At 35.2% G+C, this 15,452-nt stretch overlaps 1 protein-coding gene across 2 annotated transcripts in view; it reads left to right on the top strand.

The window, feature by feature from the left end:
- The window catches only part of LOC104587332 (phosphatidylinositol 4-phosphate 5-kinase 9), a 52,030-nt gene extending 38,811 nt beyond the window's left edge, over positions 1 to 13,219 (top strand). Inside the window, exons 4-9 of one of the 2 annotated variants that reach the window (XM_010244891.3) lie at positions 1,547 to 1,712; positions 3,622 to 3,732; positions 4,632 to 4,819; positions 7,736 to 7,893; positions 12,471 to 12,636; positions 12,769 to 13,219. In XM_010244891.3, the coding sequence (XP_010243193.1) occupies positions 1,547 to 1,712; positions 3,622 to 3,732; positions 4,632 to 4,819; positions 7,736 to 7,893; positions 12,471 to 12,636; positions 12,769 to 13,036 (1,057 nt within the window). In that variant the 3' untranslated portion in view covers positions 13,037 to 13,219. The remainder of the gene's footprint in view (positions 1 to 1,546; positions 1,713 to 3,621; positions 3,733 to 4,631; positions 4,820 to 7,735; positions 7,894 to 12,470; positions 12,637 to 12,768) is intronic. The other variant, XM_088896891.1, reaches the window with a different exon arrangement.
- The last annotated feature ends 2,233 nt before the right edge of the window (positions 13,220 to 15,452 follow it).

Raw genomic sequence — 15,452 nt, 5'->3', positions numbered from 1 at the left:
TCTTGACTGCGATCTACATCAGCTTGATATCAAGAATGCATTCTTGAATGGTGACCTTGAAGAGGAAGCTTACATGATACAACCCCCTGGTTTTCAAGCTCAAGGCAATGAACAAAAGGTGTGCAGGTTGAAGAAGTCTTTATACGGGCTGAAACAATCATCGAGAGCCTGGTTCAACAAATTCCATGCAGCGGTTCAGTAAAAAGGATACAAGCAATGTCAATATGATCACACATTGTTTGTGAAAAGAGGAGAAGGTAAAATTGTTGCTTTGATAATATATGTTGATGATATAATTATCACCGGCGACTGGAAGGATGAAATCCAAAAGTTGAAGAGTTTTCTTGCCACGCATTTTGAAGTAAAGGATCTAGGTCCTCTAAGATGCTTCCTAGGAATTGAAGTTGCCCGCTCAAAAAGGGGTATCTTCATTTCCCAAAGGAAGTATGTCCTAGATTTACTCCAGGATACAGGAAAAATGGGAGTGAAGCCAATTGATTCCCCTATTGATCCTAACCATAAATTAGGTGACAACCAAGGTGAACCTATCAAGGATGTGAAACAGTTTCAAAGACTTATAGGGAGATTGTTATATCTTTCTATGACCCGCCCAGACATTACTTATGCAGTTGGTGTCCTTAGCCAATTCATGCATGCCCCTATGACCACTCATCTTGAAGCAGTAGAAAGAATCCTCTGATACCTTAAAAGGTTTCCAGGTGCTGGCTTGTTGTTTCAAAGGCATGGACATTTGAAAGTTGAAGTGTATACTAATGCAGATTGGGTAGGATCCCTAAATGACAGAAATTCAACTAGTGGCTATTGTACCTTCATAGGAGGAAATCTAGTTACCTGGAGAAGCAAAAAGCAAAGTATGGTAGCTAGATCCAGTGCTGAAGCTGAATATCGAGCAATGGTTCATGGAGTGGCTGAAATTATGTGGATAAAGAATCTGTTGAGTGAGTTGGGTTTTCTAGTGGACAGACCTATGACCCTATTCTGTGATAACAAAGCAGCCATAAACATTGTTGCTAACCTTGTGCTACACGATAGAACTAAACACATCGAAGTCGACAAGCATTTTATCAAAGAGAGGTTATCACAGGGGAAGTGTGTACTCCCTATGTCAACTCTGAGGATCAACTTGCAGACATCTTTACGAAAGGACTACACCACTCACGACATCATGATTTATGTGACAAGTTGGGCATGATTGACATCTATGTCCCAACTTGAGGGGAGTGTTAACGGCTGTTATTTTTCCTATGTATAGGGGTACTATTGTACTTTTACTCTTTTTTATTTTAGTTGTTGTCGCCCTAGTATATATATTAAAAAAGCTGTGCCGCCAGAAATATCTTTTGCTCTCAGTTCTCTCTTCTCTCTTCTTCTCTCTCTCTTTTCTCTCTTCTTCCATTCTTCTCTCCTGCATAACATTTTTCAATATGCATTCATGGATCTTGAAATTCTTAAGAAATTGAGTGTGTAAAATTGAATAGTTGTTCATGTTGCCTGCTCTCAGACATTTCATTTTCTTTGCTAACAGAAATTTGAGAGAAATGTTCAAGATTGATGCTGCAGATTACATGATGTCCATTTGTGGAAGTGATGCTCTTAGGGAACTTTCGTCCCCTGGAAAAAGTGGCAGTGTCTTTTTCCTATCTCAAGATGATAGGTTTATGATTAAGACCCTCCGGAAATCTGAAGTAAAGGTACATCTAATCTTTGTCAAACTTGAGTTATTTCCATGTTATAAGGGTAGATAAAATTACATGATTGTCGTTGAAATTGAATCATATGATTTATATAATTTATTTTGCATAAGTTTACATTAGGAGCACCTTCTTGTATATTCTCTACACCTGCACCCAGATTATTTTCTGTATGCCATGAACCCAAGGCCTTAAGAAAATAATATGGTTCTCAAACAACAATGAGTCATGCATCATAGGTGAGAAGAATTCCCTATGATCTTATACATGATATTATGCTATGTTGATATCTTAGTTATCTTCTAAATTTTTCTCTCTTTTCTTTCCTATCTCTTTCTGGATTAAATCATTATAGATTCATTCTTACTGAAGATATTTCAAAGGAGATTATATTGTTACTGAACTAGATAAAAACAAGATGGTATCAAAGCAAGAAGAAGAAAACTCTAATGATGATGGTGTTGATAATGATCAGATCTAAAGTTGATTATGATCAAATCTGAACTGTTAGATGTCTTTTGGTGTTTGCTCTTTCTTTTGCTATTGTTCTTGATTAGTTTTTATTCAGTTCTTGTTTAGTTTCTTTTGTTGTGTCCAATCTCCCTCTTGTAAGTCTTGTTAGTTTAATCCTCCTATTCTAAATATTTGCCTCCTGTTGAGTTATTGTTATCATCTCTAGTTTTTATTATAAAAAGTAAGTATCAGTTTTACTATAAATAGTAAGTTCATAAATTAATAATTTTGTTTCTTCCAAATTCATTAGTTATTTTTATTCTTAAATTTCCTACTTTTTAAGGTATTTTTGAAGTTCTTTTTTTTTTTTAATTTGTTGATGCCTAGGAAAGTATCCTAGAGTAGAGCTAATTGATGCTTAGTTGTTTTCAAAGTAGGAGTCTTCAAACTTTGCTCAAAAATCAAGAAGAACCAGAGAGTATTTTGTAAAACATCTTGGGTGGAATCTATTGTGGACCACAGGTGTTTATAGTGTGCACGGATTCTAGAGTTGGTAAATTGGATGTTTGAGCTTTCTAGGCTTTTAGCGCAAGTGCACCCTATTCCTCTAGTTTCTACAAGCTCATATGGGGGTGATTTCTTGTACCCTATGTGTCAGGTTGTAGTCATCTTTTGGAAATTGGTTCATGGAGCTGAGTTAAATTATATTTTTTGGTTATTTGATTATCAAAGTTTGATATGGTTTTCAATGGAGTGATTACAAGGAATGTCTTGATTTGTGTTCTATTGGAAAGAGCTCAAATGTCCAGTTGAAGGCTAGAGGAACATATATCTGACAATTACAAGAAAAGGAGAGTGATTCTTTGGTTATGATCTTATTTGTTTTGGTTGAAGATCCCTGGTAATGCATGTTGCTAGCATGTTCAAGTGTTTCCATAACGAAGATTCATTGTGCCTTGCATGTATTCAATGGATTGTTGAAAGGCTATAGTTATTCTTTTTCAAGGCAGAGTCTTTACCATTTATTTTTTGTTTTGCTATCAGGTTATTATATTATTTCTTCCCAGGTGCTAGCTTGAGGGGGAATATCTATATCTATATCTATATCTATATCTATATCTATATCTATATCTATATCTATATCTATATATATATATATAGTTTTATTTTTTGGGTCATGTTGGCAGGAGTCAAGGAATTCCTATTTAACTTCATGTGGTGTTGATGCTAAATACGTTATTGTATTTTTGATTTCATAGTTATCATGTTGCAATTTTATTTATTGTTTTTTTTTTTTTTTTGCCTATGTTTCCCTCTTTGATTATAAACTACATATTCATTTTTCCTCTGTGACCTTCAATCAAGCAAGTCCTTTGTTGACCATTATCATTGGAACATAGTATATTTGATGTTTAAATTTGTCAGTTGAGGTGATATTGACCACTACTCTCTGTAGGTTCTTCTGAGGATGCTTCCAGACTATCACCATCATGTCCGTATATACGAGAATACACTCATAACCAAATTTTTTGGCCTCCACAGGATTAAACCATCAAGTGGACAAAAGGTAGTGAATACAGTGAAATAAATTTTAGCACTGTATCTCTGATGCCCATCAAGTGGACAAAAGGGGCCACTGCTTGGTTCAAAGGCAAAATTTTGGGCTGGCAAGAATGAAAACACAGGTTTGAATCTGAGAGAGCAGCCACTTCGTGCAAGAAAATGCCGAAGGTTGGGTCTGTATCCAGTCCACCCTTTCCAAGACCCCAGATATCTGGGATCAACATTGAGTAACCATCCATTTTTATCTTTTATATCCAATTTGTAATGAAAATTTGGATATAGTTATTTTCAATTTCCATTTCTTCTTCTTTTTCTACATGTGTGCTTTTGTTAAACTTTAATTTCAGTAAGGGTTATTATCTGAAACTCCTGTTCACTTTCCTAACATTCTCTTAAACTTACCCTGACTTTTTGATACCTCTAGAGACCCCCCCATCAGACACTTTTATTTATAAAATACATACCTTCCATCAATCCAGCATTAGTAACCATAACAGAAGTGGTCCACATGTGCCATTTTTATTTTTTAATGTCAAAACTAACCTTGACTAACTAGTCTACCCTATTAACTAATTTTCAAAATGATAAAAGACCCTTGGTTTATTTTTCTCTCCTATTTCATTGTGTGTTTCATGTCACTCATCTCACAACCCACCAACAGTTCTATTTAACTGAATAGATGCCTTGATTAAAGGGGAATCATTGTGATCTTGCAAACACTGTTAGTTTTTTTAACAGAAAATGTCTGACAGGGGTGCCTCTGGAGGTATCGAAAAGTCAGGGTAAGTTCAAGAGAAAGTCAGAAAAGTTGTGGGGTGTTTCAGATAATAACCCTTTCAGTAATGCATTGCATACTATGGCATATAAGAAGGTAATCTTTATGAACGAATCCTCGTTTTGCAGTTTCGCTTTGTAGTAATGGGCAACATGTTCTGCATTGAGTTGAGAATTCATCGAAGATTTGATCTGAAAGGTTCATCCTTAGGGCGCTCTTCAGAGAATATTGAAATTGATGAAAATACAACACTTAAGGATTTGGATTTGAACTATTGCTTCTATTTAGAACCTTCTTGGAGGTTGTTTCTATTAAAGTAAGGATACTTTGTTGAATGTCAGTTTTGTTTATTTAAATCTAATTCTGGATATCAAAGAACTATTTGGTCCAGGAGCACCTGAAATATGGTTTTATGTCAATCGTTTCTTTCATATTCTTGATCCCTAACACAAATTAACTGGAAAATCATATTTTAGTCTATGAGTTTAGGTTATAGACAAGAGGAACTAGAAACTTCCCATTGTTAATCACTTGTATACCCTCCCCCCCCCCCCCCCCCCCCCCCCCCCCTTCAAACACACACACATCAAACAAAAATGTAAAAAAGGAGTGTGTGTGTGTGTGTAACTTCCATAATTGCAAAAAAAAAACTTAGGAACTATTATTATCAATGATGGAAATGGATAAAAAGTAAAGGAAAAGTTTATAAAGTTACAGAAAATGGGGCATCTCTTTAATCTTAAATATTTATCACATTAAACAAAACAGGTTCAACAAATAAGAAGTATTGTTGTTAATTTTTGAAGTAAAAATGCAAAAAAAAAAAAAGGATATCTGACTGGGTCAACGGTTCATTCACCTAGATCACCAGGTCTCTCTGACGAGTCAATTGGATTTTGCTATAAGGTGGGTTGGGGGTTAACCCAAGCCAGTATTATGACTGGGCGACGGGTTGAACAGTTCAACTGGCTGGGCCAATGAAGGATTAGAAGCATTGCTTTTCCTTGGGAATGAGGACCACTTTGATTAAGTCTATCTTCTCTAACTTACCAATGCATTGTTTCAGCGCTTAGAGCTCAATAGCTCATATGAAGGTGGTAAATAAGTTTGAAAAGATTATTAAGAATTTTATTTGGGAGTTGGGTTATTCTAAGGAGGATCACAATTAGGGACAATGTGTCTTGGTAAGAAGAAGGCTAACAAGTTGAAAAATATGATGGAAATACCCTTTAGAAGGGGATAGCCTGTGGCATTTTGTAAGTTAAAAGCATTCTTGGTACCGTAGATAATAGATGAGATACATGATTAAGTAGGAGGTCTATGTTAGCTTTTCCTCGGAAATTGTCAGGTAGATCTTTTATGTAGGGATAGAGTAAAGTTTCAATCGGATCCTTGGTGCACGACTCCATTCTTTCTTTTCTTCATTCTACTTTATATACCTTAGTTCAAATCTGCTCCTACTAAATCATGTATTACTTGGCCTTATCCAGTGTTCTCTTGGAATTTTAAATTTTGTAGAAATTAAAGAGATCATGAGGTCTTAGGTGTTGATAATTTTTTTGAATGACTTATCAGGTGTTTTTCTTTGTCCTCTGGATCAAGATAAAGGGTTTGGTCTGTTGATTAGGCCATATTTTGTATTAGCTCCCATTTTTGTTTTCTATGAAATTTGGAGGGAGAGACCATTTATCACTACTTTATTTCTTGTTTTCTTGTGACTAAGATTTGGGAATACTTTTCTTCTTTTTTGGTCTTAGTGTCATTACAGGGTGATATTCAAATACTTTTGATTGCAACATTTTTTCTCCTCCTACAGAAATAGAAAAGATCATACTAAGGTGGACGAATAGCTGTTATATGCACTGAGAGAAAGGAATGCTCATTTTTTTCCAAGAGAAGAACCAGCTGGGAACTTTGATGAAAATTATACATTTGAAAGTAGCTTATTTAATAATTACGTTAGAAAATTTCTCTGATTTTTTAATGAATGATATCATGATAGCATGGGATGAGACATCAAGAATCTCCAGTAGAAGACAGAACCACATGCTGATTTTTTCTCCTGTTCAGAGAGTTTCAAATTAAATTTTGATGGCTGTTCCATGGGGAGTGTGGGAAAATCAGGTATTTTAGAAGCTTTTAGAGATTTACTTTATGTCCATTCAGGATTGGTTGACTTTGGGACAGTGGTTAAGGCTGAAATCTTTGCCTTTTTTAGATTGGAGTCTTTTGATAATAGATGAAATTGCTGAATTTAATGACTTATTGTTTTGTCTTTTAGTGGAATAAAATAATTAAATAATAAAGTATTCAAGGCTATAGTACTTTACCCAACTTCAGCTTCAGCCAATAAGTCCCACAACCTCCTTAAAGCCTTATTCACTAAAAGACAAAGCAATGAGATTTTCAGTTCAGCCATTTCAGCTATTATCAAATAGCCCCCCTAGACTCATTATTTCGTTAGAATTTCAAAGAGTAGATGTAGAAGGAGACTTTCTTGTGGCTGTCAGATGGATGACGATCAGGGAGAAGGACACTGGTAGATGAGACATTTCATAAAACAAACTAGAGCTCCTTCAAGGGTGAATATCTCATTTAGTTGGGTCAGAAAATGTTAGTAAATGGCTTGGAGATAGTTTATCAAGATCTGGGATGGATAGAAGAGTTGCATTGGGGAACTTTTAAGGGTGTGATATGGGGGGACAATCTTCATTATAAACTTCTTTTTCTCTCCTTCTGGGCCCTTTTGTATTGCCACTAACTACTTTATATTCACTTAATCATGATGATCAATAAAACTTTACATTATATAAAAAATTGCAGCATATCCCTTGTTGAAAAAATAAAAATGTTCTTGTATGATTCCGGAGATGGTCCTAGAAGGTTTCAATTATAGCTCTTCATATTTATTGTTCTTGTTAGTTCACATCATTGTCTCCATAACTCTGATATTGATTTAAGGAAAGTTTTGATGGCTTCTATTAGTGGGAGAAATGTCCTAGCTATGCACAGTAGTATGTTACCTATGATATGGGTATCTATATCACCTGCCACCCTCCACGTGGCTTTTGTTAATTTAGGGATTTTAAGTGATCCATTGGTATTCTAGAAAACAAATTTTCCTTTCATATGCATTGGTTGCTGCCAATCATTCCTAGTCACTTTCTCTCTTCAATAAGAATCTCCCAGCTGTTGTTAGTTGTACTTTCTTAATAAATCTATACTTATGCAGGCAGATTGAGATTGATAGTAGATTTCTAGAAACACAACACATAATGGATTACAGCCTTTTGTTGGGTGTTCATTACCGAGCTCCGCAACATCTTCGGTCTATCATGTCTTACCATCAAAGCTTATCAGCAGATGGATTGGAGATTGTTGCAGAAGAAGGTAAGTTTCCCATCCAACCAGTTGCATTTTCTTTAAGTTGATGATGTAAAATAAACTACTTGTGGCTGCCATAAACCATATGAAATCTGAAAGTCAAGTGATAGTATGATTTTGGAATGATAGATATTATTCAATGTTTAGAAGCACCTATGTTGAGGAAATCTTGTAAAGAAAAAGAAAAAGGAAAGAACAGTAATAAGAAGTACAATGAAAGATATGCTTCCCTTTGAAGTCTTACAGACATGATTTTCACCTTGAAGGTCCAGGTCTGAGCTCTTGCTCGTACACATTTTCAACATGTAACAGCAGAATTGGAAACCCAAAATGGCTTTATGTGTTTTCAATGTCATGATCTTTACATGTAGCATTTTTCAGTACTTAGCCCTCTGCTACAGTGCCAAAGTTATTTGCCTCACCTTCCCATCTACCCATGGACTGAAATTTGTAGAGATTAATTGCAATTCATGGTTTCCCAGTACATATGGCTAATCTAGAACATTTCTCAATGAAAGAATAGTCTGGATCTGTCAGACCAGCACTCTTTTCCCAATTAAAGAAAAGCCTTTATCTTTCCAAAATTGAAGGTATAATTTCTCATTCCCTACTTTTGCATAAGCCCCTAATTTTATGATCCACTGCTTTAGCTAGGGTTGACTCCATGGTAACATGGTTAACAAGAAAAGGAATAAAAGAAAACGGTTACCTGATTCACTGGGTTGCCTGGCTGATTTTGTGTTCGTGTGCTGTTTATCTGTGCAGCCTTCCAAAGTAGTCCAGTTCACCAGGAGTAGGATTTTTATATTTACTTTTTTGCTTTTTATCTTCTACTTGAAGGGCTGTTTTACATTGAATAAGATGAAGGAACTAACCTCAGACATTTTAAAAAGTTATTTTAAGTTGTAAAACATTTATACCTTTTATGTCGTATATTCAAATCTGTCACTGAACAATTATCTAAATTCCATGTGTGAACACACTGGTGGAAAGAGAGGCTGTTTCTATTATATTGAAAATTTTCAGGTTTATAATATACGACAAGTATCTTTTATAGTTTTGCTCTGCCTTGGTAAGTCCTTTTAAGATAAAGTCTTTTCATTCCTTAAGCGAAGGAAAGAGAATCAGTTCAGCCATATGAACAGATGGCATGCACTTCAATGTCAGACAGATAAGGGAAATTAGGGTAATTGGAAATGGAATTTGATTAATTTGGACTGGGCTTAGAGTTGGGGCTATATTAGGTTTAATTGATGGGTTTTTAGGTAAGGTTCCAAACAGTCTGAGATTTTATAACATACGTAAGAAGAAATTTGAGAAACCAGGGTTAGAAGTTGTAGATGACCAAATGGCTAAACAGAACGGAGTGGCTCAGGTAAATCAACTTCCTCTAGTTATTTTAAGGATTATATGAGAAGCCAACTTCTCTGCCCTTCGTCTCTTGACCTGGATAGATATTAAAGTGGAGAAGTTATTAATCATACTGGTTTCCCAGGCTTTCCTCAAATATTAGGGTTCAATCTCTCCAGATTATATAGGAAACATACCTAAATACAGGTAGCATCACAACCAGATTTGAACAGCCAAGAGAAACTCCGAGGAAATTCATTCATCATATGTAATCAAAGAAAACAGATTTTTATATGATGGATCTAATACGAAAAAGACAAAAATAACCTTTGTTCCCAAATACAAGGAAATTCCCAAAAAAAAAAAAAGAAATAGGCAAAAAAAAAACTAGCTATCTGAGATTGGTGTTTGGCATCACACAAGATTACAAAACACAGTTGGATCTCAGACCATCATAATGTTCATGGCATATAAAAAGTGATGGGAATGGGACAGCATGTGACCTCCTCTCGTAACTCCTAAGAAGCTATTTGATGTTCCCATAACCCACAACATAAAGGGCCTAATACAAGTTGCCTAGGCGGTTAACTCCAAGGGGAAGGGGGCGACGTTCATAAATAAATTTTATTGGCTTGTTTTTGTTATCATAATAGGACCTATCACACTATTTCCGGAACTGAATAGAAGAGGGAGAGCTGTCCGATTTTGTTTCACACACATTATCATTCTTCTTCTTCTTCTTCTTCTTCTTCTTCTCAGTTTTGGGTCCATTTTGTTTCACACATTATCACTCTTCTTCTTCTTCTTCTCAGTTTTCAGTCCGCCTTGGACCACTTATTCTTCTTCCTACCCTCTTCTTTTTCAGCCTTTTTTTTCTTCCTTTTTGTTGCTTTTTCCTCTTTTTTTTCTGTCTTTTCCCTACGTATTTTGCACGACTTTTTTGGAATAAAACAGGGGCTCCGCACCCTTCTTTTCTTCTTCATTTTCCTGCAATCTTTTCACCTTTTTTATCTTATTCATTTACCTGCACTTTTTTCCTCCTCGAAGGTGATTTGGAATAGGGGTTCCGCCCCCTTTTCTTCTCTATTTCTGTGAGTTTTTTCATCATTTTTTCCCATCTTCATTGTTGGTCTGAAATAGGGGATCTGCCCCTTATTTTCATTTTCTTCTTTTATGTGTTTCCCCAGTTTCTTAGTCTAAAACAGCAGTGGAGCCCCTTGTTCTTTTTCTTTTCTTTTTTTTTTTTTGTCTAAAACAGGGTCTCTGCCTCCCTGTTTTCTCCTTAAATTCTTTTTCTTTTCTTGGTCACACCAGGGCTACGCCCTCTTCATTTCTTTTAAGTCCAAATTTCTATTTCTAATATTCTGTGTTGCATACTTAAGACCGCAAGAATCATAAGCAGAAATTATTTAGGTTAGTCCTAGATCACATGATTTTGGAAACCAATTTTATAGGGGGCTACTAGTAGACTAGTGGCCTATTTGTTTTCTCTGAATCTTGACATCTGAAAATGCAATAATTACATTAAGAGGTATATTGGTATTGGTGAACTTTTCTTTCCTCTGAACTCTGAATGCACAGGATGTTGTTCTGAATTCTAAATTATGAATTCTTAAAGTTATCAAATATCCATTTTTACCCATATATGACAGTTTTTGTTTGTCTTTTTGAGAGTATCATTAGAAAACAAAAAATTGTATGATTGCACTTTAAGAGATAAGAGATAAGAGGAAACGAACAACCATTTTTCTCTTGAAATTAAAAGATTCCTATTAAGAGATAAGAGTTAGAGGAAACGAACAAACCTTAAGAGGGGGCTGCAATTCAGATTTCTGAGGGGGATTGCAGTCCAAAAATCCCTAAATTAATTTAGGTGGTTCTGCTTTATTTCTTCTTTTTAGGACTGATTGGGCACGTCCTTTTAAACGGTCACATCCTCAGTGAAAAGAGATCTCTGTCTATAATGGTTAAAAAACACAAGTGCTTTTTCTTTTAAAGCGTACACATTTTGACTAATAATCAGGGCTATGCCTTCTCCAAAATAATGGAATATACCCAAATCAATCCTCTCCCATATTTTGCTAATACCAAATTAACCCTTTCCTTTTTATATGCTTCAGTACTTTTAATATTTTTTTTCAGAAAGAATTAAAAGTTCTGTATCTTTAGCTTAAAAAGCATAGGAATTTGGAGTTACTGCATTTTCATTCTATTGTCTTAAAGAGTTCTTTGAATCATATTTTATTATGATTCCTTGTCATTGGCTTAACTTGAGTCTGACCAATAAGAATTCAATTTTCAGAAAGTTCTTTAGTTAGTCTGGTTTATCTCCAACCAGAGTAAGTGCTTTGTATCATTTTTAGGAGTTGAAACATCAATTTGGAGCCTTTTCAGACTGATAATCCAGCCATGTTAGCATAGAGAGATGAATCAGTTATATTAACATATAAATCAATGAACAAAAGTTCTTTGAAGCCGATACAGTTTAGTTGTTTTGTATGATTTAGAAACACTTAATAATTGCTTGAGTTCTCAAAAGTAAGAAGAGTAGTTGAGTCCATTGGACCTACTGGGATGATGTTTAACAAGAAAAATATGAATCCATTGGACTTACCTAAAAGATATATCTCAACAAGGCCTTATCAAAATATAAACTAGTTGCACAAAGATTATAGAACAATGAAAAACAGAAAATAGGGAATCTGTAAAAAGCATCTGACAAACAAGACCTTATCATTTTGAACACTATTTACACCTCCTGTGGTTTGCAGTGAGCAATCAAATAGCTTTTCTATTTTAGTTAGTACCCAGCGGAAAAAAGCAAATATATAGTATGTAAAATGGCATGTTTTTTATTTCTTCTCAAATATTACTTACATATTCCCTCTTTTATTTTTCTATAGTTGCAATCCTTAGAGAAAAGGAAGAGAAACTAGGAAGTCTAGGATACAAAAAAAAGAAATGGGGGGTCATGAATATGGAAACAACTCAAGTCTGCACGAAAACTATGCTCTCTGCTTTGGATATCCGTGATTTCATCATGTGCACATGGAGAAAAATAAGTGAAGGAAACCAGTGGATCGTTTCTTTTCTTAATGCCTTCCCTTGAGTGGAATTATTCTCATATCATCCATCATTTAGGACTTGTAAATAGTTGAATCAATCCAATTATCCCAACATATGTTTGCATGCATATCTAGTATCAGTGATGTTGGTGATAATATCAATGCCAGATGTCCAAGGGGATGAAATGTTCAACTACCCTCAAAGCCTTGTTCTGATACCGCGTGGAAACAATGATGACAGTGTCATTGTGGGCCCTCATGTCAGGGGCAGCCGGTTAAGAGCATCAGCTGCTGGAGATGAGGAAGTGGATCTCCTACTTCCTGGTACAGCAAGGTATATATAGAACTGTTGAGGCTTCAGCTTATTTCTTCCCAGTAGGGCCTAAACTCCATGTCCATTCCATCTGGAATGATCCTTTTCCTTTTATATATTGGAATTGATTCTTCATTATCTCTGTTTGATCAGGCTCCAGATTCAGCTTGGAGTGAATATGCCTGCTAGAGCTGAGCATATTCCCGGAGAAAGGAAACAGCAGTTGTTTCAAGAAGTGTATGATGTTGTTCTGTATGTAGGCATCATTGACATTTTGCAGGAGTACAACATGAACAAGAAGATTGAACACGCATACAAATCTATCCAGTTTGATTCCATATCCATATCAGCTGTTGACCCAACATTCTACACTCAGCGCTTCTTGGAATTCATTCGGAAGGTGTTCCCTTCAAATGCATAACTAGGAAAGTTTACCAGATTGTTCATCTTCCCAAAATGGTCTTGGAGATGTTAATTGCGAAGATGAGTTATTTCTTGCTGCCTGTATTTAGTAGTAGAGAAGTTTAAGTCTGTGCTTCTATGTGCTTGCATGCGCATATGTGCTAGTATCAATATCATATATATATTTTATTTATATTCTTCATTTCTGAATAGTAAATACTAGTTTAGTTGGTGACTTGGTGCCCATAAAGTTCCCCAGCTGCAGCCACATCACTCGCTTTTCATTTGGCTGAAAGTTTCAACCAGTGTTTTCAACCCGCAGGTCGAACCGTCACCGGCCAAGAGTCCAGGTCCGGTTCAGTTAAGACCCATCAAATGATAAAAATCCATTGATTTGGTCAAGAACCGTCTGACCCGGTCGGTTCAACTGTTGACGCATTTGACCCGGTCACTGGGTCGTGGGTTGCACATTCAATGTATGCAAATTTTCGAAGGCTATAATTTTGCACTTCGATGTTCGATTGGGTTTTTTTTATTTTGGGTAACTTTTTGAGACTTATGCGTCCCAAGGCACCTTGCCCTGCTATTCTCACAAAAAAAAACCTTTTTCGTTATCAAATTGCAATTTTTAATATTTTTATGAATAAAAAAATTAAAAAATTGAGTTAAAAATATAAATTAAATATAAAAATGCATATTTATACATTATATATTGATAAATATATATATTTATATACATATGTATATAATGACATGGCCTGAACTGTTCAACCCGGCCAGTCCAATCGGTGACCCACGACCTAGAGGCAAAAACGATTCGGCCTCCAGGGTTTCAACCAAATGGCCCCATGCCATGTCAAAAGAATGCCTTCTTTCTGGGCATTCTTTACATATTTCACATGTTTTTAATTCTAGTCCAATTATATTTTACGTAGAAAATTAGACTGAAATGATTTAGTTGGGTACAGAGAAGACAATGTACAGCATCAATAAAAAGTGTTATGTTACTAGTTGAAATATCCATATATAAAAGACAGGCATACCAAAGAAGGCTGGATTGAAGTAAAAAAATAAAATAAAATAAAAAAGATTCAAGAGAGAAGTGTAGTTTCTGTGTGACTGTGATGTTTAATTCCTGCTGAAGGAACAAAGTAAATAGGGCTTAGGTCTTACCATAGGATCGAATCCGATAAAAGGTAGATTCAAATTAGATTCTATTTACATTTGAATTCGAATCAAATCTTATCCATTGGGTTTGTATTGGATTCAAATTGAATTTAATAGCATGAATAAAATGAACTGAAAGATGACTTTGACATTGTATATCATAAATAATTCAGAAATAAAATTGCTATATATCATAATAAAGTATATTAAAAATAAGGAAGAATCTATTATGGCAGAAAGAATTTTGACTAGTCAAAACCCCAGCGAATTTTGATGAATATCTACCTCCTTGGTTATCAATGATGTCGGTTGATTGATTATGGTCGAAGCCTAAAAATAAATGTTATTAAGTTTGAAGTAATGGCTTTAGTACAAACACAACACTTTCAAGTGTATATAAGCATACTAAACAAATCAAATTGAGGTCAATTTTGAATTCAAATTCTCATCTTATAACCATGCCGCATAGAGAAGAAGGCAATCATCCAAGGTGATTTTTTTTGGAAATTCTCGATTAGTATTCTGTACTTTGGGCCTAGTATCACTTTGGTTCCTGAACTTTAAAATGCGACAATTTAGTATCCAAATTTTTAAAATGTGTCAACATAGTACCTACAGTTAAGTAGTTGTTAATCAACCGTTAAATGATATTTGAAAAAGACACAAATGCCCTTTAAGTGTCATCTAATATTTTTATCAACCATACAAATGTTGACAAAAAATTAACAGTCCCAAATCCTTGCCTCTTCTATTCAAGAAGGTTGGGGTCACGTCTTAGTGGCCATTCTAGTGACTCCTACTTTCTTGAATAGAAGATACAAGAATTTGGGATTGTTAAATTTTTGCTAATTTTTTGATGGTTGATCAAGAAAATTAGATGACACTTGAAAGACATTTATATCTTTTTCAAATGCTACTTAATGGCTGATTAGCAGCTGGTTAACGGTAGGTATTGGATTGACATGTTTTGAAAATTTAAATACTGAATTATTGCATTTTAAAGTTTGGGGACAAACTTGGACAACCCAAGTATCTGCATGGGTTGGGCCTGAAATTTCACGCTACATGCTGAGCCTGGGCCTGAAAATTCAGGCCTGACCTGAACTTGGGTTGAGCTTGGTTTGAGGCCTTGTGTAGCCCAAGCCAGCCCCAACCGAATCCAAGCCTGCTCAGAAAGTTGTTTATGTATAAAGTATGTACATATACATTAATAAAAAATTGCTATTTTCAATCATTTCTACTCTTAAATTGGGCCATAAAGTGATAAA

The sequence above is a fragment of the Nelumbo nucifera genome, chromosome 2, assembly GCF_055504915.1.
Source record: "Nelumbo nucifera cultivar China Antique chromosome 2, China Antique-T2T, whole genome shotgun sequence".
NCBI lineage: Eukaryota > Viridiplantae > Streptophyta > Magnoliopsida > Proteales > Nelumbonaceae > Nelumbo > Nelumbo nucifera.
This window is presented reverse-complemented; position numbering and strand designations above follow the sequence as displayed.